The sequence below is a fragment of the Tupaia chinensis genome, unplaced genomic scaffold (genome assembly GCF_000334495.1).
Source record: "Tupaia chinensis unplaced genomic scaffold, TupChi_1.0 Scaffold000184_1, whole genome shotgun sequence".
Classification (NCBI taxonomy): domain Eukaryota; kingdom Metazoa; phylum Chordata; class Mammalia; order Scandentia; family Tupaiidae; genus Tupaia; species Tupaia belangeri.
This window is the reverse complement of record NW_006159659.1, coordinates 4,775,246-4,802,959: the sequence shown is the minus strand read 5'-3', so window position 1 is coordinate 4,802,959 and position 27,714 is coordinate 4,775,246. Positions and strand designations below refer to the sequence as shown.

Genomic DNA, 27,714 nt, shown 5'->3' with positions numbered 1-27,714 from the left:
GGGAAAGAGAGAAAAAGTGAGAAAGCACCCCCTTGTGGGGGATGGTCACACTGCAATCCTTTTTCTCCCATTTCTCCCTCCTTTGGGATTTTGGCCATGCATGCCTAACATGTTTTCCAAGCTGTGAATTTGGCAAAGTAAGAAAAACCATGAACCATGAACCATGTTGTTGGCCGTGTGGGACTCAGCTACCCTGTCCCAGACTAGCCCCTTTTTATTATTTTCAAAATAATCATACTGGTCTTACCTTTGTTTTGTCTCATAGTTTTCCTCTGAATTATTTTCTTATTTTTTTTAACCACTAATTTTTTTTAGTTATGCCATTTGTATGTACCTTTTGTCTTTTGTATATAAGTTTTAGGAGGGTAGGTACTTTATCTTTTATTCAGTATTCATATTTCCCCTACATTACTTAATGGTCTGCCCCATGTCTAAGGAAAAAATAAATACTTATTGCATGAATTAAATGAGATAATTCCATTTTTATTTTCATAAATTAGGTTTTTGATCTATCCGTGGAAGAAGCACTGGCTTCTGAAAACACTATTGGTAGTATTGATGAAATCTTAGAGAAGACTGAGTCAAGTGTCTGCAAAGAGCTGGAGATATCTCTGGTTGTGAGTATTGCTGTTCTTGATGATTGCTTTCATTGAAGCAATTTGGTTTCTCTTGCTAGTTAAATAGTATTAAGACTGGTCTTAGCTTTCCTCTTCTTGTCCTATTTGAAAAAGTAACATCAAGTTCTAATTTAATCATAGTGAGAAATATTATATTCTTTTTTTTTTTTTGAGAGATTTTTGCTATAGGGCATGTGCGCTCACCAGACAGACAGAGAGAGACATTAGAGACAGGAAGCAAGAAATCACCCCCTGGGGGAAAGAGAGAAAAAGTGAGAAAGCACCCCCTTGTGGGGGATGGTCACACTGCAATCCTTTTTCTCCCATTTCTCCCTCCTTTGGGATTTTGGCCATGCATGCCTAACATGTTTTCCAAGCTGTGAATTTGGCAAAGTAAGAAAAACCATGAACCATGAACCATGTTGTTGGCCGTGTGGGACTCAGCTACCCTGTCCCAGACTAGCCCCTTTTTATTATTTTCAAAATAATCATACTGGTCTTACCTTTGTTTTGTCTCATAGTTTTCCTCTGAATTATTTTCTTATTTTTTTTAACCACTAATTTTTTTTAGTTATGCCATTTGTATGTACCTTTTGTCTTTTGTATATAAGTTTTAGGAGGGTAGGTACTTTATCTTTTATTCAGTATTCATATTTCCCCTACATTACTTAATGGTCTGCCCCATGTCTAAGGAAAAAATAAATACTTATTGCATGAATTAAATGAGATAATTCCATTTTTATTTTCATAAATTAGGTTTTTGATCTATCCGTGGAAGAAGCACTGGCTTCTGAAAACACTATTGGTAGTATTGATGAAATCTTAGAGAAGACTGAGTCAAGTGTCTGCAAAGAGCTGGAGATATCTCTGGTTGTGAGTATTGCTGTTCTTGATGATTGCTTTCATTGAAGCAATTTGGTTTCTCTTGCTAGTTAAATAGTATTAAGACTGGTCTTAGCTTTCCTCTTCTTGTCCTATTTGAAAAAGTAACATCAAGTTCTAATTTAATCATAGTGAGAAATATTATATTCTTTTTTTTTTTTTGAGAGATTTTTGCTATAGGGCATGTGCGCTCACCAGACAGACAGAGAGAGACATTAGAGACAGGAAGCAAGAAATCACCCCCTGGGGGGATGGTCACGCTGCAATCCCTTCTTCTCCATTCTCCTCTCGGGATCTTGGACACGCATGCACATGTGCCCGGCGTGAGTTTTAAGCCACTGGGTCTGGGACGTAAACCGCAGTCAACTACGTGGGAGTCCAGTGACATAGCCATTATGCTAACTGCTGGTTTCCAAAATATTACATTCTTATACTTAAGTATATGGATTATACTTATTCCATTTTAATAGGATATTTCACATCTGAAAATGTAGAATAGAATGTTTAATTCTAGGAACACACTTCTTTTTTTCTGGTGAGAGATTATTGCTATAGGGTTCATGCACTTACTGGCGAGACAGAAAGACAGAGAGGAAGTGAGAAATCACTCCCCCCGCCCCAGTAGGGTTGGCTATGCTGCAATCTTTTCTCTTCCATTTTTCTCTCAGGATTTTGGGCATAAATGTACATGTGCCCAGCGTGAGTTTTAAGCTTTTGTGTCCAGGACTCAAACAGTTGTCAGCCGTGTGGGAGTGTGGGAGTCCCACGATGTAACTGTTATACCATCAGCTGATCCTGGGAACACACTTACTAATCTAAACGAATCAGCTTTTTGTATCATTTGATTATTGAGTCCATTATACCCAGTGACTATAAGATTCCTTAGAGCTTCTGAAAACTTGACATGAAATCTGGGAACGCTATGAAATGGGCGTGCGGGATTGATTAGTAGCCCCCCCCCATTGTGTATATTTTGTGTTGTTATGTCAACGTAAAAATGAGTAACTCTTCAAGAGATTGTTTTATAGCATTGTTCATTGGGACTCTTTCTCAGTTATTCAGGCTGCTTTCCATAGTGGCTTTTCCAGTGGCTATGTTTTCCATTTTACTTGTTTGTTTTTTATTTTTTTGCAGTTTTACTCATACTAGAATTAATGCATTATAAATGATTACATTTTCCTATTTAAAATCAGTTTTCAAAAAAAATTAACAGAAAGATTAGTACTATGGAAAAACTACACATGGGTTTCAAAATTTTTCACGACAAAAAGATTTGTACTTTAGTTCAGTTTTCCATGATTTTTTTTTTTCCTGCTAGAGGGCACCTGTGCTTGCCAGAGACAGAGAAGGAGAAGAGAAAACACACACACAAACACACACACACCCCCCATGGAGAAGCCCCAATCCCTTCACATCTCTCTGCCTTGAGGTTTTGGGCATGCACATATATGTGCCTGGCATGTTTCTTGAGCTATCAGGTTTGGGACTCAAACCTCATGGTCAGCCATGTGAGACCCAATGGCCTTAATCATCAGGTCTTAGAGCTGGCCCTCCATGATCTTTTGAAGTCTTCTCATAGTCCTGCAATAGATGGTTTTGTCAGACTTGTTTTATTTTTTTTTAATAAGTGGTTATTAGTATATGAGTTCCAAAAATAAAATGTTAAAAATTCTATGTATTATTTAGTTCTTATATTTAGGATATTAGTATCTATATTTAGGATATTAGTATCTATCTGTTTCCTGTAATGTTCTATCTGAGACATCTTTAAAAATAAGATTAATGGGGTAAAATTTCCCAGATGAATATCTTTGATATTCATCTCTTGCTTCTGTGTTAAAAAAAATTATGTTTAAGAACCATTCTAAAATAGATATAGAAATTTGTCAAAGGTATCATTTTGAAGTTTATTGAAGATTTTGATATTGTGGGTATTCATTCATGTAAAATTCCATGTGTGTAATTTTATTTAGGAGCAAGGTGATACAGACAAGGAGATCATTTTAAGTACATACAGTCAAGTACTGCAAAAGATCCATTCAGAGGAAAGACTCATTGCCACAGTGCACTCCAAGTACAAGGACAGTATTGAGGTGGGATTATGCTTTCTTTTATTGGGCTATAAACTGATGCTTTGAAAAATATTTTTAAATGATTGCTTATTTAATTTTATTTATTTATTATTATTATTTCAGAGATTTTTGCCTAGGGTGTGTGCACTTGCTGGAGAGAAAGAAAGAAAGAGAGGGAAAGTAAGAAATCACTTTCCACATGTTATGGCCAGATCATAGTCCCTTCTCAATTTTCTTCCCAGGATCTTGGGCACAGATACATACATGCCTGGCATGATTTTTCAAGCCACCAAGTCCGGGATTTGAACCGCAATTGGCCATGTGGGAGTCAAATGATGTAATGGCTACACCATCTAGTGGTTCTGTATTTATTATTATTTTTAAATTTGCCATAGGGAATGTGTGCTCACCAAAGAGAGAGAAGGAAGGTTAGAGAGCAAGCTGCCAGGCCCTGGACTTGAACTGCAGTCAGTTGTGTGGGAGTCCACTGCCTTAACCACCATGCCACCCACTGGCCTGCTACTTTGAATTTTTAATTCTTTCTTCTATCTATCAATCATCTACTTACTTGCTAATAGTCATTCACTATACATCAATACAGTCTACAGAATGAGATTTTCCATGCAGTATACATTGTATATTGGCTCAATCAAGGATATTACCATAACATGTTGTCATCAACAAATAATTTTCTATTTCTTGTTTCTTACATATTTTACTTAAACCCCCCCACCTCCCCCAAAAATAAGATTTTCCATCTAGTATACATTGTATATTGGCTCAATCAAAGATATTACCATATATGTTATCATCAACAAATAATTTTCTATTTCTTGTTTCTTAAATATTTTGCTTTATTTCCCAACCCCCTTGATTTCCCTACCTCTCACCCTCTGCCAATTCCCCCCTTCTCCTACACTGTCTCTGGTATGTACAGTTATTGTCCATGCTTTTTTTTTTTCACATTTTATTGATTCACTAAAGATCTTAATTAATTTAAAGACTTTTCAATAGCAAGCACAGCTGATACATACATATTTATGAATGCATGTCTGACTTTAGGCATAAACCTCAGTGAGTAAAGTAACGTACCATAAAGTAGCACCTCACTGGGGCTATATAGCTTACTGCATTCATTAAATAGGCATTAATAGATATTAAAAAAATTTTTTGAGAGGTTTTTGCTGTAGGGCACGTGCCAGAAAAACAGAGAGAGACAGAGAGACAGGAAGTGAGAAATCACCCCCTGGGGGGATGGCCACGCCGCAATCCCTTCTCCTCCATTCTCCTCTCAGGATCTTGGGCACACATTCACACGCGCCTGGCATGAGTTTAAGCCACCGGGTGAACCGCAGTCGACTACATGGGAGTCCAGCAACATAGCCATTACGCTAACTATTGGTCCCCTACATTTTTTTTTATTAATTAATTAATTTTCATTCATTCGCTGAGCATCATCACAGCATAAAAAATGTGCTTTCCCATCCAGGATATAGTGCATAGTGGCTTAGTCATACATGTTATCATCAATAATTTTCCATTTCTAGTTTCATATATGTATGTATATACATATTTTTCCCCCTATTTCTTACTCTCTGCCATTTCCCACCCTCCTCCCACACTATCTCAGGTGTCTAAAGTTGTATTCCATTTGTTTTTTTCCATACATTTTGTTGAATCATTAAATTTCTCAAATAATTTAACTACTTTTAATAACAAGTTCAACTGATATATACATATCTGTGTCTGACTTTAAGTGTGAAACTCTTGAGTAGAATGAATATACTATAAAGTAGCACCTAGCTGATGCTATATAGCTTACTATGGCCATTAAATAGGTAATTTTTAAATATATTTTTTAATTTCCAGAAAAACAGTTTTAGCTTTAATAAATCAAAGAAATGCTAAGACAATGCTTAAAACTTAAAGCCAGGAAAGAGGTTAGGATTCTGTTCAAATAGCAGGTACGTAAACCTATCGGCAGCCCAAGATAGGAAAAAAAAAATCTTTCAAACCGGAAAACAAAGCCTAGAAGAAAATCACAGCAATATTTTAGTCAAAAGTCATAAAATGCTATTTCACCAGTTCAATCTCATGTACTTAATCTATCTTTTGTTGTGGTTCGATCTTCCTTATTAATTTCTGGGATATAATATTCAACTCTAGACGCGTCCCTATGGTTAAGTTGGCCATTTTCTTAGTTTTTGAACTCTTATTTCTGTGTCTGCATTTAATTTTCTTTGTATATCACTCTATTCAAAACTTCTTGCAGTGCTGGTCTGGCATTGGTAAATTCTTTCAGGTTTTGTTTATCTGAGAAGGTTCTTGTTTTGTCTTCCCATATGAAGGCTAATCTTGCTGGGTACAATATTCTTGGTTGAAATTGCTTTTCCCTTAACACTTTGAATATATTTTCCTATTCTTTCCTTACTCGCATTGTTTCTGATGAGAGGTCTCCTGTTAGCCCAATGGGCTATCCTTTGAAAGTAACTTGACGTTTCTCTCTTGCTAATCTTAGTATCTTATCTTTGTCTGTGGATTTGATCAGTCTGGCTATAATGTGTCTTAGAGAAGATCTTCTTGGATTGATTCTATTTGGGATCCTTTTTATTTCTTGGGAACGGATCTTTGAATGCCTCTGTAGGTTTGGAAAGTTTTCTTCTAGGATTTCATAGAATAGATAATTAATGTCCTTTGAGTCTCTTTGCCTTCTGGGATACCAGTTGTCTGGATGTTTGGACGTTTGATGGTACCTAGTATTTTTTGTATATTATTCTCATTTTTGGGGGGCAATTTTCTCAGTCTTCATGGTGGATTTTTCTAGGCCAGTGATTCTGCATCTGAGATTTGATTTTCTGTATGATCTAGTCTGCTTTTAATACTTTCAAGGGAGGTTTTGACTTTCTGGATTATAGCCTTCATCTTTAACAGGTCCATTTGATTCTTTTTTATGGTATTTTGTATTTCAAATCTTGCAAGAATTTCCTCACCTCCTGGAACCCATGAACTCCTTTCTCCTGCCTGTTCTGCAGTTCCTTGTCTCTCTTCTTTTGCATCTCTGTTAGCTTTGTCATTCTGAATATTCTAAATTCTTATGTGACATTTCCATGACTTTCATTGTACTGTCTGTGGATGAAGAGGAGTCATTCTTTTTCTTCAGAGGAGAAGTATTTTCTTGCTTTCCCGTATTTCCTGTAACCCCGAGGCAATTTCTAGTCATCTGATGGATGATGCGTTTCTTTCTAATTCTTGAAGTTTGATCTGAGTGTTCAAAGCTGTGCAGGAGGAGCTGATCTGCAATCTCTCTTCTGTTCCGTTTTTCACTCTTTGTACATCAGAGTCAGTGGGAATTGAGGAATATTCTGACCCTAATTGTATTCAGATGTTTGGACCCTGTTCACTTGGACCTGTCTAGACACTCAGTGTGTGGAGGCTACTAAAAATGAATCTGGAGGGAGTAGTCTCAGTAGAAAATCATCATTTTTAGTCAATGAAAGCAATATTTCACAGCTAAAGTTCAGTAACCATCTCAGGATGGGCCCGAGTTTATGCTTTTCCTCATTAATAGATATTTTTTAATTTCTTTCTAATTAGTTTTAGTTTTAATAGATCATTGTTAAGAGAAATTTGCTTAAAACTTAAAGCTAGGAAAAAGGTTAGAATTCAGTTCAAACAGTAGGTAGATGAACCTATCAACAATTGAAGACAAGACAAAAATCCTTAAATATGGAAATCAAAGCATCAAAGAAAATCAGTAATACTGTAGTATAAAGTAAAAAAAATTCTATTTCACTAGTTCAGACTCATGGAATTAATATCTCTTCTATTGAATTACTGTGGTCTGATCCTTCCATTTAATCTCTGGAAGTTAACATTCAACTCTGGATTTAGGCCTATTAGGCTGGCCATTCTCTTGGTTGTTTTCTTGTACTCTTATTTCTGTGTGTCTGACTTTAGTTTTCTTGGTATAGCACTCTCTTCAGCACTTCTTGGAGAGCTGGTCTGGTGTTGGTAAATTCTTTCAGATGTTATTTATCTGAGAATGTTTTTGTCTTTTTTCCCATATGAAAGATAATCTTGCTGGGTATAGTATTCTTGGTTTAAATTGTTTTTCACTTAACATTTTGAATATATTTTCTCATTCTTTCCTTGCTTGCCATGTTTCCGATGAGAGGTCCAACGTTAGCCTTATGGGATATTCTTTGAAAATAACTTGATGCTTCTCTCTTGCCAATTTTAGTATCTTGTCTCTGTCTGCAATTTTGGTCAATCTGGCTGTGATGTGCCTTGGGGAAAATAGTCTTGGGTCAATTCTATGTGGGTTCCTTTGTATTTCTTGGATCTGGATATTTGAGTGCCTCACTAGGTTAGGAAAGTTTTCTTCCAGGATTTCTTGGGATAAATTATCAATGCCCTTATTAGTTTCATCAGCTTCTGGGATACCAATGATCCAGATGTTTGGGCATCTAATGGTATCTAGTTTTACTTGTATGTTTTTCTCATTTTGGGGGGTTATTTTTTCAGTCTTTTTGGTGAATTTCTCTAGCTTAGAGATTCTGTCTTCTTCATCTGAGATTTGACATTTTGCATGATCTTATCTGCCTTTTTTTTTTTTTTTTTTAAGAGGTTTTTGCTATAGGGCGCGTGTGCTGGCCAGAAAGACAGAGAGAGGCAGAGAGATAGAGAGAAATCCCCCCCCGGGGAGGATGGCCCTGCCGCAATCTCTTCTCCTCCATTCTCATCTTGGGATCTTGGACACGCATGCACGTGCACCCAGCATGAGTTTAAACTACCAGGTCCGGGACTCGAACTGCGGTGGACTACATGGGAATCCAGGGACATAGCCATTATGCTAACTGCTGTTCCCTAATCTGCTTTTGATACTTTCAATGGAAGGTTTGACTTCCTGTATTACAGCCTTCATCTGTAACAATTCCATTTGTTTCTTTTTTATGATCTTCTCTTTCAGACCGTGAAAGAACTTCCTCACCTCTGGAGCTCCGTTTCTCTTTTCTCCTACATCTTCCAGAGTTAATTGTCTCTATTCTCTTGCGTCTCTGTTAGCTTTGTCACTCTGAATATTTAAAAGTCTTTGACATTTTCATGAGTTCCCTTGTATTCTTTGTGGAAGAAGAGTTATTCTTTTCCGTAAGAGGAGAGATATTTTCTTGGTTTCTTCTATTTCTTGTGCCTTTGCAGTGGTTTCTAGTCATCTCATGAATTATATGTTTTTTCCTGCCTCCTGGCTAGACTAGGGAATAGGAGAGTGAAATCTCAGCAGGGGGTCTTTGGTGGTCAAAATTCCTGAATGGGCTGCTCAGAACTCAAATAAAGATGACTGCTGGGGACCAGCAGTTAGCGTAATGGCTTTGTCACTAAACTGCCACGTAGTTGACTGTGGTTTGCGTCCCAGATCCAGTGGTTTAAAACTCACGCCGGGTGCATGTGCGTGCGTGCCCTAGATCCCGAGAGGAAAATGGAGGAGAAGGGATTGCGGCGTGGTCATCCCCCCGGGGGGTGATTTCTCGCTTTCTGTCTCTCTGTCTCTCTCTGTCTGTCTGGTGAGCGTACGCACTCTATAGCAAAAACCTCTCCTCCCTCCACCCCCCCCCCCAAAAAAAAAAGATGACTGCTGATTGGTTTATCCTGGCTAGACTGGGGAGCAGTAGGGATAAGTCTGGGCAGAGGGTCTTTGGTGGTCAAAATCCGAATATTTAGTTCTTAAATTTTTCTCAAGTAGTTCAATACTCAGTATGTTGGTAAATTATTATTATTAGAAAAACAGTATAGTGGTACATAATTCACTATAAAGTGGAAATGGTGATTTTTGTTTATATAAATATATTGAATTTTTTATTGTCTTAAATCTTCTATTTTCTTATGTCCTTGAAAATATAATCTTTGTTATTATTTTCTTTTTTTCTGTACAAATTTATGGGAGAAAATTTTCTATATATAGAGAAATAAGAAATAAAGATACCACATCAATTTCTTTGGCCTACGAGATACTAGTTTGAGATAATTCCTTTTTGGTTGGTGATGTGTTTGCACGTACACATGCACTTATGTGCTTTATATTGTCTTGCAAGCTGTTTTGAAAATAATGGTATTATGAATGTTTCTCCATGCTATTATTTATATACTGTCATTCTGAGTGACAAGCTGTGTACATATACAGTGGAATTATTTAACCTATCATTTATATTGGTTATTTCTGTTTTTCTTTCTACCATAAATAATGCTGTACATAATCTTTGTATATACTTTTTTGTATTTTATTAGTATCTCAAAACTATAATTGCTAAGTGAAAAAGGATGAACATTACTAAAACTTGATACATATTGTCAAATCTTCTTTTGGAAAAGTTAGAATATACTGATGTAAATAAACTGATCCCTCCTTTGGGATAGAGGATTTCAGTATACATCCTCCCTAGAAATTCTAGTTTGCATCCACTATGTGTGTCTCACTGTATTTCTTAGCTTGGAATATCACTTTGTCTTTCTTAGAGTGGAATAACTGACATTTTCCTAAATAAAAATGTGGGTGATTAGGAAATCAGTTGGTAGAATTGTCTTGTTGAAAATTACAGTATTTCTTAGTATTTCATTTTAAATGCAGTAAAATACTTTTTGAATCTGAGCAGAGAAATGACTGGTCAGTAAGTGACTATTCAATAAATATAGTAGTCTGGTGTGTTTGACATTATAGTAACTCTTCTCTCACTTAGTTTAAAAAGCAGACTATGGAATGTTTAAATAAGAGTCCCAGTGTGGATCAGTTGCTGTCTATTAAGAAGACACTGAAAGGCTTGAAAGCTCGACTGAGATGGAAATTGGTTGAAAAGAGTAATTTGGAAGAAGTAAGGATACAGTTGTTTTTTACTGAGCTATACATGCACTTCATTTTTCTTGGGCACTGTTTCATACAAGTAATGTATAGAAATATACTTTAAAACGAAATCCATTACATTTTGTTTTATGTTCTTTATCTTTTTTTCCTGTAGATACATAATATTGAGATTACATTACTAGTGTAAACATTTTCTGGTGCCATTAAATGTTTTCTAAAAGCATTTTATGGCTACCTTGGTTTTTCAGTAACATGAACATTTGGGATAATTTAAAAATCTGTTTTGCGTTGAACTATTATAATACGAACCTACAACATGCAGGTGAAAGATAACATGTTCACCCAAAGGAGGAATTTTGTTATAAAGTATTTGTTTCTTTGCTTTTTATTTATTTTAGGGTTTGGCTGTTGTGATTCTCCTGCCTCAGTTTCCCACCTGGGACTACAGGTTCATTGTCATGGTACCTGGCTCTTTTTTTTTTTTTTTTTTCCAAGACAAGGGTCTTACAAGACCCAGGCCAGCCTAGAGCTTGAAACCCTCCTGCTTTAAGCCCAGTACAGCTAAGAGCTTGAAATTCTCCTGCCTCAGGCTCTCAAATCACTGGGGTTACAAGCATATGCCACTGTATCTAGCCTTTGTATTTTTTTGGTAATCAAAGCCAGGTCTCCCATATGGCCCCAGGCTACAGAGTTTAGTGTTTCAGTGGTGTGTATCACTGTGGTTGGGTCCATCTTAAATTTATTATTTTTTCCTTTCTTTAGTTTTTGCTATAGGGCACATGTGCTCATCAGAGAGAGAGAGAGAGAGAGAGAGAGAGAGAGAGAGAGAGAGAGAGGGAGGGAGGGAGGGAGGGAGGGAGGAAGAGAAAGTGAGAAATCAACTCTCAGGAGGGATGGCCACACTGTAATCCCTTCTCTTCCAGTCTTCTCTCAGGATATGGGCACACATACACCCAGCATAATGCCTGACGTGAATTTCTTTTCTTTGTTTTTTTAAAGAATCTTTTTCTTAATCTTTTTTCCTTCCTTCCTTCCTTCCTTCCTTCCTTCCTTTCTTCCTTTCCTTCTTTTCCTTTCCCTTTTCCTTTCCCTTCCCCTTTTCTCTCCTTCCTTCTCTCCCTCCCTCCTTTCCTTCCTTCCTTTCTTACTAGAGAGGGACAGAATAAGAGAGAGAAAGAGAAGGAAAGTGAGAAAGCAAACTGCCAGGTCAGGGACTCGAACCATGGTCAGCCATGTAAGAGTCAAGTACCCTTAGCTACCGTGCCACCTGCTGGCCCCGCCTGGCATGATTTTCAAGCTGCTGGATCTGGGACTTGAACCACACAGTTGGCCATGTGCAATCCAGTGCCTCAACTTCTACGTCATCTGCTGGTCCATGTAGTATTCTTAAATCATGGTCCCTTTGTTAACGCTCTTTTTATGCCTGGATGATATAGTTTGCAAATATTTTAAGGTGTTTTCATATGATAATAAAACTGGAGAAACTAGGAAGTTCTATTCTGATAAAAGCCTTTCTAGGCTTGAAACTTTGTAAACAAGGTAGTAATTCTTTGTCCATTGAGGATCCGATTTATGTACAAAAGAGATCTATATTATATCTTAGTGCAACTTGAATCATCTCTCAACCTTTTCTGAACACTTAATTGGAGACAGACTGGAGACTATTCTAATTACATAGTTTAAGTTTTCCAGTTTTATCCTGTTTTGGACTGTGGGGAAGGAGGTCACTTTAAGTACATTTTTTCAACTTCTGGAGCAATGTATCTAATATGTATGTGTGCATGTATGTGTGTATGTATCTTTTTACATGGTTTAATTACTGTCATTGGAGTTTAATGGAATCTTTGTGAGTCCTACATCATCTTTCCTCTAGTAAATATTTCCCACATGACTCATCCTTTGATTTATTTTTAACCAAATCTCACATTGAAAACTATTCTAGGGAATTCAGTTGTATTCTGGTTGCTATTCTGACATCTATTTTATGATGGCAGTTGGTCATCTTTATCATCTGTATCATTGTCATCTTAGAGAAAATATGTATCAAGTTAAGAGACCAAAATCTATATAATTGATTTTATGTTTTTATTTTTTATAAATCCTTTTACTAGGCTTTGGAAAAGTAATAGTTTGAATAAACTGATCTAAATTAATTAAAATGTTATGAGAGTCTGTAGAAATCACAAAGAGCAATTTACTGTAAAAGTTGCTTAATTCTTATACGAAGGTTTGTTTCAGTCTACTTGAGTAAACCTGCACTTTTCCTTTCTGATTAAAGTCTGATGACCATGATGGATCTGAAATCGAGAAAATAAAACAAGAAATAACTCAGTTGCGCAATAGTGTCTTTCAAGAAATTTATCGTGAGAGGGAGGAATATGTAAGTATTTGATTCTTTGAACTTTTAAATTACATTTTATTCTAGAAATTGAATTAATATTCATTTTATGAAGTGGACTATAATCACAAGGCTAGACATCTTATATTCGCATAGTAATAATGTTTATATATATTTAGAATTAATTTCTGTTGATAAAATAATTTATGACCTTTGTACCAATGTGGAAATTACAGGAAATTATAAAGAAGAATAAATATCACTTGTAACATTTCCACTCACTGGTAAAACAGTAGTTATCTTTAATCTTTGATTTACTTTTAAGTCTTTTCACTGCTTGTTTTAGAATTCAGGGCCTAACACAGCACTCTTGTGCATACTGTTTTGTTTTTCTGTTTAACATAAAGTTTGAAAGATTTTTCCCTCATATAAAACCTATATGAGCATTGTTTTAGCATAATGTTATAATGAAAATATTAATGGAGCCAGCATAATTTAGTTAAAGAATGTAGCAAAATAAAATTACCTTGTTTTGGGGTCAGTTACATCTATACCTCATCATTTCACCACTAATTTTTGTGACCTTGGGAGAATCACTGTATTATCCCTTTAAAGTAGTAAGAACATTGTATTTTATGTTCAAGGAATGTTGTATCGAGGAAATTAGTTAAACAGTACTTTGAAAATAAAAATGCTATGAAAATAATAGACATTTAAAAATGTAATGCTTTATATAAACTCATCTGACTATGCAATATATGATAACCCTTGGATTAAAATAACTGTCTCCTAGTGATTGGAAAAGTGTCTATAAGTTTTACTTGATAGACATGTAATAAATGACTTTTCTTTTGTAAGGATCCTCAATTTTCACATTAGCTTCAAAGTAACTTATGTGGAGCTACATATTTATTTTTTCTTGTGAGGATTTTTATGATTTTTTCCTCCTAAGTTAAACAACTATTACTTTAAAATGTCACTGTGGGACCAGCAGTTTGTGTAATGACTTTGTTGCTGGACTCCCATATAGTCAGTCTACTGTGGTTTAAGTCCTGGATCCAGTGGCTTAAACTCACGCTGGGCGCATGTGTGTGCGTGCCCAAGATCCCGAGAGAAGAATGGAGGAGATTTCTTGCTTTCTGTCTCTCTGTCTCTCTCTGACTTTCTGGTGAGTGCACACGCCCTATAGCAAAAACTTCTCAAAAAAAAAAAAAAAAAAAAAAAAAAAAAAGTCCCTATGCCTCCTAATTTTAAAAAAAAAAAAAAAAGAAAGAAAAAAGTCACTATGCTCTCTATATTTTGAGAAAAAATAACAGTGTTATGATTCACATTGGTTTATTGTACTTTTCATTTCAGTTTGCAAGTGAGTGTGGACTTTGATTTCATGCAAGATTTATACTTTTATAAATATGTGTGTATGTGTGTGAGAGAGAAAAAGAGAGAGAGAGAGTGAGTGAGTGATGGGCATGCACACAAAAAGCCTAAATTTGATAATTAAGATTTTCTTCTATAAATAAGGTGGTAATTTAGATCCCAAGTGACTCTTGGTTTTGACTTGATATTTCTTGAGGTAAAAGGCCAATTGGTGATTGTATATATCTTACTGAATATGTAATAAGGCAGATGCTGACACATTGTATTTTCTTGAGATATCACAATTATATATATATATTCCCCCTTCCCCCTTAAGAAAGAGATTTTTGATATTGGACACATGTGCTTACCGGAGAGACAGAGACAGAAAATGAGAAATCACACCCCCAGGGTGATGGCACAGCACAGTTCCTTCTCCTCCATTCTCCTCTCAGCATCTTGGGAACATACACATACACCCAATGTGAGTTTCGAACTGCTGGGTCCGAGACTCGAACCATGGTCAACTATGTGAGAATCTGGTAATGTAACATTATGCCATTTGCTAGTCCCAATTGAATATATATTAATCTACAATAAAATATATCTTTTAACTCTAGGAGAAGCTGAATAGCTTAGCACAGAAATGGTTCCCTGAGCTACCTCTGCTTTATCCTGAAATAGGATTACTTAAGTACATGGTAAGTTTTATTTTTCTTGAGAATTACTACTTTCCAGCGTTGAAAAGCGATTATGTTAAGGTCGTATGTTAGTGTTAAATTTATAGTATCCTCTCTATAAACATATTCCTGATGAATATTTTTTGGTAATTGTAACTTTTTTCCCAAGTCTTTTGTGTGTGTGTGTGTGTGTGTGTGTGTAAATTTGCTAGAGGGTGTGTATGCTCACTGGAGAGAGAGAGGAGGGAAAGAAAGAAAGCACACCCCCTGGGGGGATGGCCTTGCAATCCATTCTCTTCCATTCTCCTCTGGGATTTAAAGCATGCTCATCCACTGGCATATATTCCAAGCCATAGGTCTAGGACTTGAACTATATCGCCAGCCATGTGAGGTCCAGCTGCCTTACCCATCTTGTCACTGGCTGACTCTCAAAGATTTTTTAAAATAGTTACATAGTGCATATTTTTAATGTTAATTGGCATGCTACTTTTCCTCATTCTCATTTAGTAATTATAATAGTGGTTACTTGAATTATAGGTTTTTATTTTTTTAAATGATAAAAAGTTAACTGCTATTTCAAGAATTTGCATAAAAACAGAATATAGGTTGAGTATCTAATCCAAAATTCAAAAGATGAACTCTGAATATTTGAAATTGAAAAGTTGTTGGGCACCACCATACTGTTACAAGTGGAAAATTCCACACTCCACCTCGTGATGGGTCACAGTCAAAATGCTGCAATCTACAACTCTTGTATAAAATTACCTCCAGGCCATGTGTGTAAGGTGCATATGAACTATACATGAATATCTTGTTCAACTTGGTCCCAGATGCAAGATATCTCATGTATATCCAAATATTCCAAAATTGAAAAAACTGAAATATGAAACTTTTTGGATAAGGGATATTTATCCTATACTGTTAACCATGAGGAATGTAAGCAGAATGTGTGTTTAAGTTAAATCAGGCTGGAAAAAATTCTGGAGAAGTTAGCTGAGATAGAAATGTTGATATCGGTATGTGAAGGCTGGAATGTTAGGGGCAGTATAGGCAAGATCGATACTCTCAAATAACACAGTTATTATCAAATAACTGTTATACCTTGCCTCTTGGGATGAGAGACTAGGTGAAGTTTTTACTTATTTATTTCTTTTTCTTTTTTTTTCATTTTCTTTTATATATTCATTCATATTATGTGGCTTACAAAATGGATATTTCAACAGGTGAACATTTCTCCCTAGTACAGTTGACAAAACTATAAGTTATCTTTAACAGATAATACCACATTTCTTTGTCCCATTAATGCTTTGCCTCCCTATTTTTCTTCTAAATGTCCTTCCTCAGACCCTCCTCTTTCACACACACTATATCTGGTATTTAAATCTATATACTGTGTTTCTATATCCTTTAGTAAATCAGTTTCAGTCATAGAGTGCAGACACTTGGTATATATTAAGTGGGGACATACAGTGCCTCTCCTTCATAGCCTGGCTTGCTTCACTCAGCAGTAAATCTTCCATATTCATCCACTTCTGTCAAAAGCTAGGGTTTTGTTGTTGGTTTTTTAATGGCTGAATAGTATTCCATAGAATATATGTGCCACAGTTTTTCTATCCGTTCATCTGTTCATGGGCATTTGGGTTGTTTCCATGACTTAGCAATTGTGAATAGTGCCGCAATAAACATCCATGTGCAAGCACCTTTCCGATTAAGTATTCTTTTGTCCTTTGGGTAGATACCAAGGAGTGGGATTGCTGGATCATATGGTAGTTCTATTTGTAGATTTTTGAGGAATCTCCAAATTGTTCTCCACAGTGGCTGGACCAATTTACATTCCCACCAGCAGTGTAAGAGAGTTCCCCTGTCACCACACCCCTGCCAGCACTTACCGTTTTTTGTTTTTTTAAATCTTAGTCATTCTTACTGGGGTTAGGTGGTATCACATTGTTGTTTTGATCTGAATTTCCCTTAAAATGAGGGATGTTGAGCATTTTTTCATATGCCTTTTAGCTATTCGTGTGACATCATTAGAGAGTGGTTTTTTTCAACTCATTCTCCCATCTTTTAATAGGATTTATTGTCTTTTTTCGGAACAGCTGCTTGAATTCTTTGTGAATTCTGGTTATAAGTCCCTTATATGACGCATAGTTTACAAAATGTTTTCCCATTCTGAGAGCTGTCGATTCACACTAATTACTGTGTCTTTTGCCATGAAGAAACTCTTAGTCTGTTGTAATCCCACTCGTCTGTTTTGGGGACTATCGACTCTGCTTTAGGGGTCTTATTTAAGAAGTCTTTCCCTGCTCCAGTGTCTCCCAGAGTTCCCCCAGTGTTTTGCAGGAGCAGTTTCATAGTTTGAGATTTTAGATTTAGATCTTTGATCCACTTTGACTTGATTTTCATCAGAGGTGAGAGGTAGGGATTCAGATTCATCTTTCTGCAAGTGGAAATCCAGTTTTTCCAGCACCATTTGTTGAAGAGATTTTCCTTTTCCCATTGGATTGACTGGCACCCCTTGTCAAAAATCGGTTCACTGTATGTTTGGGAATTTATTTCTGGGGACTCTATTCTGCTCCATTTGTCTACATGTCTGTTTCTGTGCCAGTACCATGCTGTTTTGATTACCATAGCTTTGTAGTATAGTTTTGGGTCAGGGAGTGAGATGCCACCCACTCCACTCTTGTTGTGCAGAATTGCTTTGACAATATGGTGTCTTTTATGATTCCAGACAAACTTTATGATTGTCTTTTCTAGATCTGTGAAGAATGCATCTGGTACTTTGATTGACATTGCATTAAATATGTAGATTAATTTGGATAGGATTGCCACTTTGATTATATTAATTCTTCCAATCCAGGAACTGGGTTATCCTTCCACTTTTTTGTGTCATTTTTAATTTCTTTTTTATCTTCTTGTAGTTTTCCTTGTGGAGATCTTTCATTTCTTTGGTTATATTTATTCCTAAGTATCTTATACTTTTTGTACCTATGGTAAATGGAATAACTTTTTTCAGTTCTATCTCAGTCTGCCTGTTGTTCATAGATAGAAATGGTCTAGACTTCTGGATATTAATTTTTTATCCTGCAACTTTACTGTATTCATGTATTACTTACAGAAATTTTATTGTGGAAATCATTGGGTCTTCTATATGTACAATCATGTCATTTGCAAATAGAAAGAGTTTCACCTCTTCTTTTCTTATTTGAATGCCTTTTGTTTTTTTTCCTCTTCTCTGATTGTGTTGGTGAGGACTTCCAATACTATATTGAAAAGGAGTGGAGAGAGTGGGCATCCTTGTCTTGTATCTGTTTTTTAACTTTTTTTTTTTTTTTGGAGAGGTTTTTGCTATAGGGCACGTGTGCTCGCCAGAAAGACAGACAGAGACAGAGAGACAGAAAGTGAGAAATCATCCCCCGGGGGGTTTGGCCACGTCGCAATCCTTTCTCCTCTATTCTCCTTTCGGGATCCTGGGCATGCATACACATGTGCCTGGTGTGAGTTTAAGCGACCAGGTCTGGGACTTGAACTGCGGTGGACTGCATGGGAGTCCAGCAACATAGCCATTACGCTAACTGCTGTTCCCTCTTGTACTCATTTTTAATGGAAAAGCTTTCAGCATTTCTCCATTAAGGATGATTTTCGCTATGGGTTTTTCATTGATAGCTTTTATTGTGTTGAGAAATGACCCTTCTATGCAGATTTTGCGAGAGTCTTGATCATGAAGGGATGTGTATCTTATCAAATGCTTTTTCTGCATCAGTCGTATGATTTTATCTTTCTTCCTAATATGATGTATTACATTTATGGTTTTGTGTATGTTGAATCAACCTTGCATTCCTGGAATGAAGCCTACCTGATCGTGAAGTATAGTCTTTTTTATAAGTTGTTGGATATAATTTGCTAGCATCTTGTTGAAAATCTTTGCATCTCTATTCATCAGGGATATTGGTCTATAGTTTTCCTTCCTTGTCCTGTCCTTATCTGTTTTAAGGATAAGGGTGATAGAGGCTTCATAGAATGAATTAGGGAGAGATTCACCCTTCTAGATCTTTAGAAATAACTTGAGCAGAATGGGTGTTAACTATTCTTTGAAAGTTTTGTAGAATTCAGAGGTGAATTCATCAGGGCCAGTGCTTTTCTTTGTTGGGAGGTTATTTATTACTGATTCAATCTCCTGGCTTGTTATGGACCTATTTAGACTTTCTATATCCTCCTGGCTCAATCTTGTAGATTGTATGTGTCCAGGAATTTGTCCACCTCATCCAGATTGTCTTGTTTCTTGGTATATAGATGTTCATAGTATCATCTAATAATGTTTTTTATTTCTACTATGTCTGTTGTTATTTTGCCTGCTTGATTGCAGATCTGATTCAACTGGTTCCTTTCTCTTTTCTTCTAAATAAGTCTTGCTAGTGGTGTATCAATTTTGTTTATCTTTTCAAAGAACCCTTTTTTACTTTAATTTATTATCTGTATATTTCGTTTTCTATTTCATTTATTTCTGCTCATATCTTTATTATTTTCTTTTCTCCTCGAGTTTTTTGGATTTTTTTTGGAGTTGAGAATTAATGGTGGAAGAGATTCAATTACTTGATTTTTTAAAAAAAATTTTGTCAGAGGGTGTGTACACTTGCCCAGAAAGACATATAGACACACACACACACAGAGGGAAAGTGAGAAAGCACCTCCCAGCAGAGATGGCCACACTGCAATCCCTTCTCTTCTGTTCTCCTCTCGGGATTTTAGGCGCGTATGCACACGTGCCTGATATGAGTTTAAGCCGCCGGTGGGACTCAAACCATGGTCTACTACATCGAAGTCCAGTGACATAGCCATTACACTAACTGCTGGTCCTGCTTTTCCAATTCTTTGAGGCATGTTAGGTGATCCATTTGCCTTCTTTCTGTCTTCCTCTTACATACACTAATTGCTATGAACTTCCCTCGTATGACTGCTTTAGCAGTGTCCCAAAGATAATGAAAACTCATGTCCTCATTGTCATTGACTTCCATGAATTTTTTTTTTTTTTTGGAGAGGTTTTTGCTATAGGGCGCGTGCGCTTGCCAGACACAGAGAGAGAGACAGAGAGACAGAAAGCGAGAAATCAACCCCCAGGGGGGATGGCCGTGCTACAATCCCTTCTCCTCCATTCTCCTCTCGGGATCTTGGGCATGCATGCGCATGCGCCTGGCGTGAGTTTTAAACCACTGGGTCCGGGATGCAAACTGCGGTCGACTACATGGTAGTCCAGCGACATAGCCATTACATTAACTGCTGGACCCCCATGAATGTTTTGATTTCAGACTTTATTTCTTCACTAGTTGTGGAGTCATTCAGGAGTAAGTTATTTAGTTTCCATGTATTTGAGTATTTTTAAGGATTTCTCTTGCAATTAAACTCAAGTTTAATTCATCATGGTTGGAGAAGATGCTGGATATAGTTTCTATGCCTTTGAATCTGTAGAGGCTTGCTTTGTGCCCTATGATGTGTTTAATCTTTGAGAAGCTTCCATGTGGGGATGAGAAAAAAGTATATCTTGTGGTTTTTGGATGGAAAGTTCTATGGATGTCTGTTAAGTCCATTTGATTTATGGTATCATTTAGATCCTTTATCTCTTTACCTATTTTTTGTCTAGATGATCTGTCCAGAGGGGATAGTGTAGTGTTGAGGTCTCCAACTCTTAGTGTGTTGCAGTCTATCTCCCCTTTTAGCTCTAACAGTCTCCTTCTTGTATTTGGGTGCTCCTGTGTTAGGCACAGATATTAATAAGCATTGTATCTTCATGATTGATTGACCCTTTTACTATAATATAGTGTCCTTCTTTATCTCTTTGAACAGTTTTTGTTTTAAAGCCTATTTTGTCAGAAATTAGTATCGCACTTCCAGCTCTTTTTTGGTTCCCATTTGCATGGCAAACCTTTTTCCAACCCTTCACTTTCAGTCTATGTATGTCTTTAACCATGAAGTGTGTTTCTTGTAGGCAACAGATAGAGAATTTCCATTTTTTAGTCCATTCAGCCAGTCTGTGTCTCTTGATTGGGGAATTTAAGTCATTAATATTCAATGTTATGATCGATGTTCTTGGACCTGTCCTGATGTTTATGTTGGCCATTGTCTTAGTTGCCTTCTTTTCCTCCGTTTGTGGCTGTTACTTCTTTAGTAACTGATGAGATGGCCTTCGTAAGTCACTTCTCATTTCTCTCTTGCCAGTTTTAGTATCATGTCTTTATCTGTGGTCTTAGACAGCCTGACTAAGATGTGCCTTGGGGAAAATCTTCTGGGATTGATTTTATTGGTGGTCCTTTGTATTTCTTGGGTCTTGATGGTTGAGTGCCTCTCTAGACTTGGGAAATTTTCTTCTAGTATTTCATGGAATAGATTTTCCATGTCGTTATTAGTTTCTTCACCTTCTGGGATGCCAATTATTCTGATGTTTGGGCGTCTAATGGAGTTTAGCATTTCTTGTATATTATCTTTGTGTGTTTTTTTTTTGTTGTTATTTTCTCAATCTTTTTGGTGTTTTTTTCTAGGTCAGCGGTATTATCTTCTACATGGAGATTTGATCTTCAGCATGGTCTAATCAGCTCTTAATTACTTTCAAGAGTGTTTTTGATTTCCTGTATTACAGATTTTATCTCTAATAGTTCCCTGATTCTTTCTCAGAGTGTCCATTTCTTCTTTCATATCATGGAAGGACTTCCTAATTTCTTGTAGTTCATTGTCTCTTTTCTGTTCCAACTCAACAGAATTTGGTCACCATGAATGTTTGAAATTCTTTGTCATTTTGGTAACGTCTTCCATATTTATGAGAGATGGAGAAGAGTTACTGTTTTCCTTTGTTGGAGACATAGTTCCTTGTTTATTCAGACCTGAGGCTCTTTTTCTAACTTCTAGCTATTGGAAGATGTATTCCCTTTTGAAAACCTCCTAGGGGAACCTTTCTCCCACTAGGAGTAAGTGTGTTTATTTTTGGCTGGGAATTAATGTTTGCTGAAGTCTTTCTTCTGTTGTTTTTACCAATGTGCTCTGAAGAGGGGAACTCTACTGAGGTGTCTAAAAAGCAGTATCTCCTTTCTCACAGGTGGATCAGTACAAGGGAGGATCCCAGAGACACTTACCGTACTAGGGAATTTCAGATATCTGATTCTAGACCTGTCTAGTCACTTTGGCAGGGTAGAAAATGAAGGGAGGATAATATGAGATGAAATAAAAGACAACAGAGAGAAATAAAGAAAAAGTCACACAGGTGACCCTGCCTCAATATCCCTTGTTGAACAGAGGCCTGTAGGTGGACCTTGTGCCTGCTGCCGGGGAAAGGACAGTCTTGGGCCTAACATTAATTTTATTGGCCTTTCCAGTAAGATCAATAATTTTCTGTCCATTTAATAGCATGTAACTAATTATATCAGTGATTTAAAAGTCCTGAGGTTGTTTGGGTTCTTCAACTGCAGTATTATCTTGTGCCTAGAACTCTGGTGGTCTTCTAACTATGAGCTTGGAACGAGATCTTCTTGATGCTGAACCCATGAAGGAACTTAGCAGCAAGCGTCCACTGGTATGTTCTGAGATTAATGGGCAGATTATTCTTTTAAAGGTAAGTCTAAACTCATCTGACTTGTGGAAGATTCAGAAATATAAAAGAGAGTGGTAGTGTTATTTTTCAGGAAAAAACCCACTGTTTTCTTTCTAAAGTATATACGTTGATTGGCATGATGATTATCCTTCTATATTGTCAGAATTAATAATTTTGACTTTAAGATTTCCCTTATTTCCCTTAATATATCTTCAAAGGATATACTTGCTTTCCTTTTTTGGGTAAACTTACTACATTCTATTCCATAACGTTTTAAAATTTTTTATTTTCTTAACATTTCTTTTTGAAATTTGAGTTACATTATTAACATAGTTTTCTACTCTTTAATTTCTTCTTAACGATCTGGGAAACTATTGATCATGATTAATAGGATAATTAATTTGATGTTGATAGGTACACATTCAAGAATGTGTAGTAAGCTGCAGATAGGATTGTTCTTTAATTTCCAAATTACAACATTCGAAGCAGATGGGAAAGGTATTTATAAATTGTATAATTAAAAATAAAATTAGACCTAGCTTATATAAAAATTATTTTTCTGTTTAAGTTGGAGTGATGTATAATTAGAGTGGGATTTTTAATCTTGGAATTGCCAGTGTATCTTTTTTTTTTTGAAATAAGGGCTATTCTGTGGATGTTGACACAGAAGCCAGGGTGATTCAGAGAGCAGCCTCCTATCACAGAGCTTGGAAAAATGCTAAAGAAAAATCTGGGTTACTACCATTGATATTCCTGTTTTTATGTAAGGTAAAGTTCTTATGCTAATTTCTTGGAGGAAATATTTTACTTAAAATAAGTTTTAGCTCTAAGTTGTAGAGCAGTTAATTTATTCCTTTTATTTTATTTTTTTAAAAGAGAGATTGTTGCGGGACCAGCAGTTAGCATAATGGCTATGTCGCTGAACTCCCATGTAGCCGACTGTGGTTCGCGTCCTGGACCCAGTGACTTAAAACTCACGCTGGGTGCGTGTGTGTGTGTGCGCCCAAGATCCCAAGAGGAGATTAGAGGAGCAGGGATTGCGGCGTGTCCATCCCCCCGGGGGGGTGATTTCTTGCTTTCTGTTTCTCTGTCTCTTTCTGTCTGTCTGGCGAGCGCACGTGCCCTATAGCAAAAACCTCTAAAAAAAAGAGAGAGATTGTTGCTATAGGACATGTGTACATGCCAGAGAGACAGACACAGACAGTGAGAAATTATCCCGTGGGGGGATGGTCGCACCTGCCATCTCTTCCTCTCCATTCTTCTCTCGGGATTTTGGGCATGCCTACACATGTGCAGGTGTGAAGTTTAGACTGCCAGGTCCAGACTTGAACTGCAGTCAGCTATGTGGGAGTCCAGCAGTGTAACTGTTATGTCCTCTGCTGGTCCCAATTCATTCCTTTTAACATGAAACAAAAATTATCTTTTTGAATCAGTGCACATTAAAAATGTGTTGAATAATTTTTCACTTTGAGTCACATTTTTTGTTTTGCTTCTTAGTCTGATCCTCTGGCTTATCTGATGGTCCCATATTATCCTAGGGCAAATCTGAGTGCTATTCAAGCCAGTATGCCTTTAAATTCAGAAGTAAGTAAACACTATTTCCATGGATATATTAAATGAGAAAATAATACTTGTTTTTAAGATGATGCTACATGTTGTATACTTTGTCACATCAACCCTGTGGTATGAATTATCCTGTTGTATAGATGAAAAAAATGAGGCTTAGAGACCCCTGTGTCTTGCATGATGTCCTTAAGCCTGAGGTAGAGTTGAGATGAAATGAGGTCTTTCTGGTTCCAAAGACCAAGATTATACTTTAGTAAGTTGTGCTGCTTATAAATTACTTGGTATAGTAGTTGATACTGTAAGTACTTATGTGGCAGCTTTAATTTTTATCATTGTAAGTTTAGAAATAGTAATAATAATAAAGGAGGCTGTGATTCTTTCTTCCTGGTAACCCTATTTCAATCTCTTCTAGATACTTTGTATGGACATTATTTGTAATCTGAGTCTTCTTAGAGACTGTGGAATATACGTATGATTGTATACACATACACATACGTGCAATATTGCTAGTTATATAGTCAAAGCTTTATCTGGTCTTTAAATCTTTCTCTGTGCTGTATTCTTATGAAAGGTTTGTTTGGAAGAACCTTTACTCTACTTCTGGAACACTGTTTTAGTTAAAAGATTGAGATGTTAAAATTATTTGCCTACTTCCTGACTTCTTTGATTTGTTCTTATCTATAGGAAACTTTAAAGGTCATGAAAGGTGTTGCCCAAGGCCTGCACACATTGCACAAGGCTGACATAATTCATGGGTCACTTCATCAGAACAATGTATTTGCTTTAAACCGTGAACAAGGAATTGTTGGAGATTTTGATTTCACCAAATCAGTGGTAAAATATTATGGCTTTGCCTATACGTTCTAGTCTTCATTGATTAGATATTATCATTAGGCAGTAAGTAGTTCAGTGCTCACATATGATATGGTAATTTATTTAAGATATGTGCCTTTGGTTATAGTATCATGTAGTAAAAGCAATTATCAGTGGTCAGCTAGTCGCTGGAATGAGAATTTCTAAATTTGTGTATTGTATATTTTAACCTTAAGTCCTAGAAATAACCTAATCTTATACTCAGTGGTATTGCCATGATTGTTAATTATTTTATCATCACCAGGGAACATTTAATCACTAGAAAGTAGGTAAGGTGGACTAGGTGGCCATCTCCCAGCCTCTCTCTGCTAGTATCCTCCCTATACATTACATTTAAATATACCTACTTTGCTAATTTTTTTGACTAACAATGTGTGTTTTTAGAAGCCTTAGACATTTCCAGATTTTTCAGCTACAAAATGGTTTTTAATTTGGTACTGTATTACCCCAGAATGAGCAGTTTGTAGAGATTGCAGAGACCACACAATTAAAGAGCAGGTTGTGAAATTTTTATGGTTGAATGGGCCATCTTAAAATATGTGTGATCATGATGGCAAAAATACTTAATTGTCAAATAGATATTGTATATATTGTTTACAACATGTTTTGAATATGTATACAGTATGGAATAGCTATATCAATTTCCTTGTTAAAAATAACAGCTTTACTGAGATAAAATTTACATATTATGAAGTGTACAATTTATTAGTTATTTTTTGAGAGATTTTTGCTATAGAGTGTGTGTGTGCTTGCCATAGAGACAGAGAGACAGAAAGAGACAGAAAGACATCCTCCTCCAGGAAGGGTGGCCCTGCCGCGATCCCTTCTCCTCCAATCTCCTCTTGAGATTTTAGCCATGCACATACATGCACCCATGTGAGTTTTAAGCTGTGGGTCTGGACTTGAACCATGGTTGAGTGTGGAAGTCAAGTGATGTAGCCATTATGCCATCTGCTGGGCCCAGTATTTTTTTGTTAATAGAGCGTGTGTGTCTTCCAGGGAGAGAGAGAGAGAAAGAGAGTGAGAAATTATCCCCCATCTCTCAGAGGAGATAACCACTCCACAATCCCTTCTTTACTCTACTTTAAAAAAAATATAATAGAGAAGAGAAGAGAAGAGAAGAGAAGAGAAGAGAAGAGAAGAGAGGAGAGGAGAGGAGAGGATAAGTAAGAATGCAAGCCACCAGGTCTGGGACTCAAACTGAGGTCAGCTGTGTGGGAGTACAGCACCCTAACAACATTGCCACCTGTTGACCCTCCACTCTACTCTTTCCAGAGAAAGGGGCATATTTTTTAAAGTTTCCATGTCTGGGATTCGAACCATGGAGGTAGTCATGTGGGATCCAGCTGCCTTAACCTTCATGCCAACCTGGCTGGCTTGAATTGATTAGTAATTTTAGTATATTCACACAGTTGTGCTTTAGTCATTGCTACCTAATTCCACAACTTTTTTTTTTCATGCTTGCAAAGTCAGTAATAGTTTACTCATCAAAATAATTTACACAGAATAGTTATAAAATTTCCACAAGTTCCCAGAACTACCCAGGGGAAGTGGTTTAGATACAGAAAGAATCTGGATGCAATTATAAATTATTGTTACAGTTCATGTAGATGATTAGATAGGGGGTGTTATCACTTGCTAAAATAAATCTCATACTGATTAGCAGTCACTCTCTTCAGACCCTAGAAATCACTGATAGACTTTCTATCTTGATGGATTTGCCTAATCTTGTTATTTCATAAACAGAATCATTTATTATGTGGCCTTTTTGTGATAGGTTATTTAAATTAGCATAATGTTTGCAGTGTCCATGTTGTAGTATCTATCAGGTCCTATTTTATGGCTTAATAATGTTTTGTTGTATGGATATACAACATTTTGTTTATATGTTCATCAGCTGATGTACATTTGGGTTATTTATACTTTATGATTATTATGAATAATACTGCTATGAATATTGTACACATTTTTATGTGGACCTGCTTTCATTTCTCTTGGGAATGGAATTACTAAATCATATAGTAGCTCTACATTTCACTTTTTTTTTCCTTAACGCTGGAATGTGTACATGCAGGAGAGGGATGGAGGGAAACTGAGAGTGCGAGCGAGTGAGTGAGAGAGAAAGTATACCCCATTGGGTCATGATCACACTTCAGTCCTTTTTTATTCAGTTCTCTGTCCTTTTCAGGATCTGCATACGCATGCCTGGTATGTTTTTCAAGCCATTGGGGCTTGGACTCAAACTCTGGTTGGTCATGTAGGATCTGGCTTCCTCTGTGAGGCACTTATCTGCTGCACTATAGGGCTGGCCCTCTATATTTCCTTTTTGAGGAACCAAATTGTTTTTCAGAGCAGAATTAGCATTTTCGTTCTCATCAGTAAAAATCTCTCTTAAAAATAAAGTAAAAAAAGAGAAAACATAAAACTAATCAGAAGTTGGATTATACAGGATTTATATAGATTGATTTGCTGAAATATTTATCATATAGATTTATCTTAAAATTAAGATAATAGCCTGATAATAGCCTTTCTCTCAAAAACATACACACACACTCTCTCTGCTCAAGTTTAAATAAATAAAGTTAAAATACTCAGTATCACTGTCATCAGAGAAGTGCAGATCAAAACCACAGTAAGATATCATTTCACACCAGTTAGAATGCTATTATTAAAAGGACAAACAATAAAAAATGCTGGCAAGGATTTGGTAAAAGGGGAACTCTTACACACTAGTGGGAGTGTAAATTAGTACGACCACTATGGAAAGCAGTATGGATATTCCTCAAAAAAGGATGAGATCATTGGGACCAGCAGTTGGCGTAATGGCTATGTCAACTGGACTCCCACATAGTTGACTGCGATTCGAGTCCCAGACTTGGTTGCTTAAACTCACACTGGGTGCGTGTG

The 27,714-nt window shown here is 36.5% G+C and overlaps 1 protein-coding gene across 1 annotated transcript in view; it reads left to right on the top strand.

Moving 5' to 3' along the window:
* Positions 1-27,714, top strand: part of STK31 (serine/threonine kinase 31) — a 148,045-nt gene that overhangs the window by 116,840 nt on the left and 3,491 nt on the right. The window contains exons 12-20 of the mRNA XM_006146687.1: positions 501-617; positions 3,473-3,592; positions 10,303-10,434; positions 12,703-12,804; positions 14,736-14,816; positions 22,264-22,389; positions 23,011-23,136; positions 23,866-23,952; positions 24,619-24,768. Coding sequence (XP_006146749.1) covers positions 501-617; positions 3,473-3,592; positions 10,303-10,434; positions 12,703-12,804; positions 14,736-14,816; positions 22,264-22,389; positions 23,011-23,136; positions 23,866-23,952; positions 24,619-24,768 — 1,041 coding nt within the window. The remainder of the gene's footprint in view (positions 1-500; positions 618-3,472; positions 3,593-10,302; positions 10,435-12,702; positions 12,805-14,735; positions 14,817-22,263; positions 22,390-23,010; positions 23,137-23,865; positions 23,953-24,618; positions 24,769-27,714) is intronic.